Below are 3464 nucleotides of genomic sequence, written 5' to 3'. Positions count from 1 at the left end.
CTACCAAGGCCTCCAGGGGGAGCTAGTGGTTGGAATGTTCTCTTTGCCCAGCGTGTCCAGGTCAAACACTCTGGTCTGGGACAGGACTGACTCATCCATGGCTTCTTTGGAGGACATCTTCAGGGTCTGCAAGTGGTTCAGCACAGCTCCATGGGAGTGTGTCTGAACTCCATCCTTTGACAGGAAATTGGCAATGTCTTGGGTGGGAAATCCCACATCAGAGGAAGGCAGAGTCTTTTGCTGGAGTTGTTTCAGCAGGCAAACGGTCATCTCCAGGATGTCAGCTTTCTCCAGCTTGGACTCGGTCGGCTGGTTCAGGAGCTGTGGACCCAGGAGATCCTTCAGTTCCTCAATGCAGTTGTTGATGCGATCTCTACGCAACTTCTCCACAATTGGTTTTCTCAGCTGCAAAGATGAAGAAGGCATCATTAATACATATGTTCAGTCAACTATTTCAGGGCAAACTAGACAAACCAAAATGATATCAAGTTTGAGAAACATCAATATTCTGCTATTTACCTTGTGGGAAAGACTCATGTAGTCCTTTGGGTGATCTGCTGTAGAGGTGATTGCAGGAGCCATCGCTGCAGCTGTAGTAGATCTCTCTGTAGAATGAATCTGATCAGCACTGGCTTCATGTCCCCTATTTATACTCCCAAATCTCCATATGAATGTGTGGGTCTTGGGCTGGTTGGAGTTTCTCACACTCAGTAGCCAATGGCTGAGCTGCAGAGGACAATGAGGAGTGTGGAGCTGCCACATGCTGGATTCTCCCATTGCTGGGGGACAAGGCTCAGGGGAACAGGTGCTGGGTTGGGGTGATGGAGGGAGAACCACTGTGTGGATGCGGGAAATGACTGACCCTGAGAGAGGACTTCTGCTGAATAATGCTGGGGTCAGACATGCCCACACAAGTTATGGCAAATGCCATATTCACCACTGCACACACTTCTGAAAATTATACCCTGATGTCATCCTTAAATACATTTGATCAAGAAGGTTAATTTACATTCATCGGCATCATAGTCGTATTGAATAATAGAAGATAAAATTCTGTAAAATCACCATTATTCCAATTGTAATTTGTAACACCTTTGTATGGCTATTTGTGTAGTAGAAAGAAATGGAGGGACATCTCTCTCCTTACGTGTGGGGTTTCAGATGTAACAGTGGTCACTCTCTCTCTTTCCACAGTTAAAGAGGCCAACATGGTTTCCCTGCACGTTTCCACATGCAGTTTGCATCTGCAGCTCTAAATACGTATGTAAATAATTTATTTTGAAAGTGGAAGGTATTTCTGTACAATACTTGTACAGAATCCAGAGCGTATAAACCCTTCTATACATTCATATTGTAAGGTCTGAATTAGAGTGCAAAATGTGAAAATGTGTTACATCACACAAAGTCAACTGTCATTATAGCAACGTGTGCCTTTTCCCCTGGGTATGGGTCACATTCTGCCTTGGTACCATTTGATGCTTGTGACCAAACTACTGAGAGTCTCCTCTCCGAGCTTTCCCACACTCTGCCCATTGACAAGAGCCTCCAGTGAACAATAGAAGTGTGCCTTGATCATGGCAGGCCATCTGTAGGGGAGCCATGCCTTATGAGGGCTTCACGCAAGTACGTCACTGGTAGCATACATTAGCCATCCTAAGTTATAGTAACAATTTGCATACAGTTTCAAAACCTTACATCATGTTTGTTTAAGTCCTTCCTTCAGTGTCTCAAGTGATTTTTCCAGAAAGAAGGGAACAAGGGGAGAAGAAGCATCTAGTATGGGAATATACATTTAATTTAACAGAAAAATGAAAATGTCTTGTTGGTAGACTGCTTAGTAGAGATTCCCACACTGGGTCATTTTGTTAGCATTTGAAAAGAACATTTAAACCTCAACAGCAAAGTGACAGCTTTAAGCTTCGTCTTTGTTGTGAAACACAGAATGAAACAGCAAAATCTGGAGGGAAAAATTCTGATTGACCAATAAGTCCTTCAAGGAACACCACTAGTGTTAGGTCCTACCCAGTAAAAGGTAGCCTACACTGTTAAGATACACTAGTGATAGGAGGATACTGATTACAATGTTTAAAACAAAAATGAACTTTTGAATTTATTGCTTTTAACATACAGACTCTATTTTGTTTGAATATTTACCTCTGCCTCAATAGTGACCCTTCATGACTTGCACTTTTTGCACCTGTCATGAGAAAGCAGATAGAGAAAGGCATATGGGCTTCTGTAGCCCTGATAACATTACGTTAACCTGCATTTTAATGCCGTAGCAGAAGAGGTATAGGAATAGCAACTTTGAAGAGACGTGCGCCTATTCCCAGTTGTCTATATCTGTGGAATCCCCAGTGGTCCTGAGGGTGCTAATGGCCCATGAACTGGGACTCTCCTCTCGTGGGCTTCCCCACACCCTACCCATTGATCGATATTCCTGTGGACTAGGGAAGTGTACATCCTTACAGTTAACTCATTGCAAGAAATTTCAACATCATCATAATTACACTGTAACATGCTGTGCTCTCATGCCAATTCATTTAAATAATGTGTTTAGATGTTTTCATTCAAATCTTGGAACACAAGTCGTAATCAAAATACATCTTTTAAGCTCTGCTTTATAGGTCTGTAGGCGTAATAAAATATTAGGTAATATGCTTTCATAACATTCATTTGTAAAATAAAACTGTTGTAGCCTATATATCTGTGAATGTTTTATTTTCGTTGCCCTGGCCTATGGCTTGTGTGTCTGTATCTATTGACCCCAAGAGGTCTGTGAGAGAGTCCAGCACGCTTTCCCACACTCTCTCCATTCACTTGTCTTCAATGGAGCAACAATAGGAGTGTGTCTCATTACCCCCCACATTAGTCATGGAGTCCCATCTCCCCCTGCTGCCCAGCTGACTTGAAGTGCAGTGGAGAGAGGTCCAGTTTCAGACCAATTTGTGACAAGCATATTGAAAGAATATTGGAGCATTTAAGAAATGTTCTTACACTGTCTATTTGAACTTGCCATACTTCCAGTGAAACGCAAAAATATGATTGTATTGCAACTTTTCTTTCACAAGTGCACACATAATATAATATAATATAATATAATATAATATAATATAATATAATATAATATAATATAATATAATATAATATAATAGAGGCATAGCCTCTGTTGCCCAGTGAGGAAGTTTCACATGCCCCCATCCCCCATCTCAAACACATGCCCCCAAAACACCTGTACGTGTCACTGTGTGTGTGCATGTATGGATGTGGATGTGTGCATGCACCAGAGGTCTACTTTTTATCACAGTCCCTCCTTCAACGGAATGAAATAAAACAGGGTTGAGACACCAGGTATGACATCTCTGTCTAGTGGGCAAAGCTTTGCATATGTAAGGAAAATAACTCTTTGTCATTCACTACCATCATCTTACCAACAGAGGATGCTGAATCTTCTTCTTACGAGC

General features: G+C 41.9%; 1 protein-coding gene across 1 annotated transcript; it reads right to left on the bottom strand.

Moving 5' to 3' along the window:
* On the bottom strand, positions 1 to 582 carry LOC134462956 (transcription factor HES-4-A-like). Its single transcript, XM_063216226.1, has 2 exons — positions 520 to 582; positions 1 to 405 (listed from the first exon to the last, which is right to left on the bottom strand). Exons 1-2 carry the CDS (start codon positions 580 to 582, stop codon positions 1 to 3), a joined length of 468 nt encoding a protein of 155 aa, XP_063072296.1.
* Between the last annotated feature and the right edge of the window lie 2882 nt (positions 583 to 3464).

This window comes from Engraulis encrasicolus, chromosome 14 (genome assembly GCF_034702125.1).
Source record: "Engraulis encrasicolus isolate BLACKSEA-1 chromosome 14, IST_EnEncr_1.0, whole genome shotgun sequence".
NCBI lineage: Eukaryota > Metazoa > Chordata > Actinopteri > Clupeiformes > Engraulidae > Engraulis > Engraulis encrasicolus.
The sequence above is the reverse complement of the archived record's forward strand: the minus strand, read 5'-3'. Positions and strand labels throughout refer to the sequence as shown.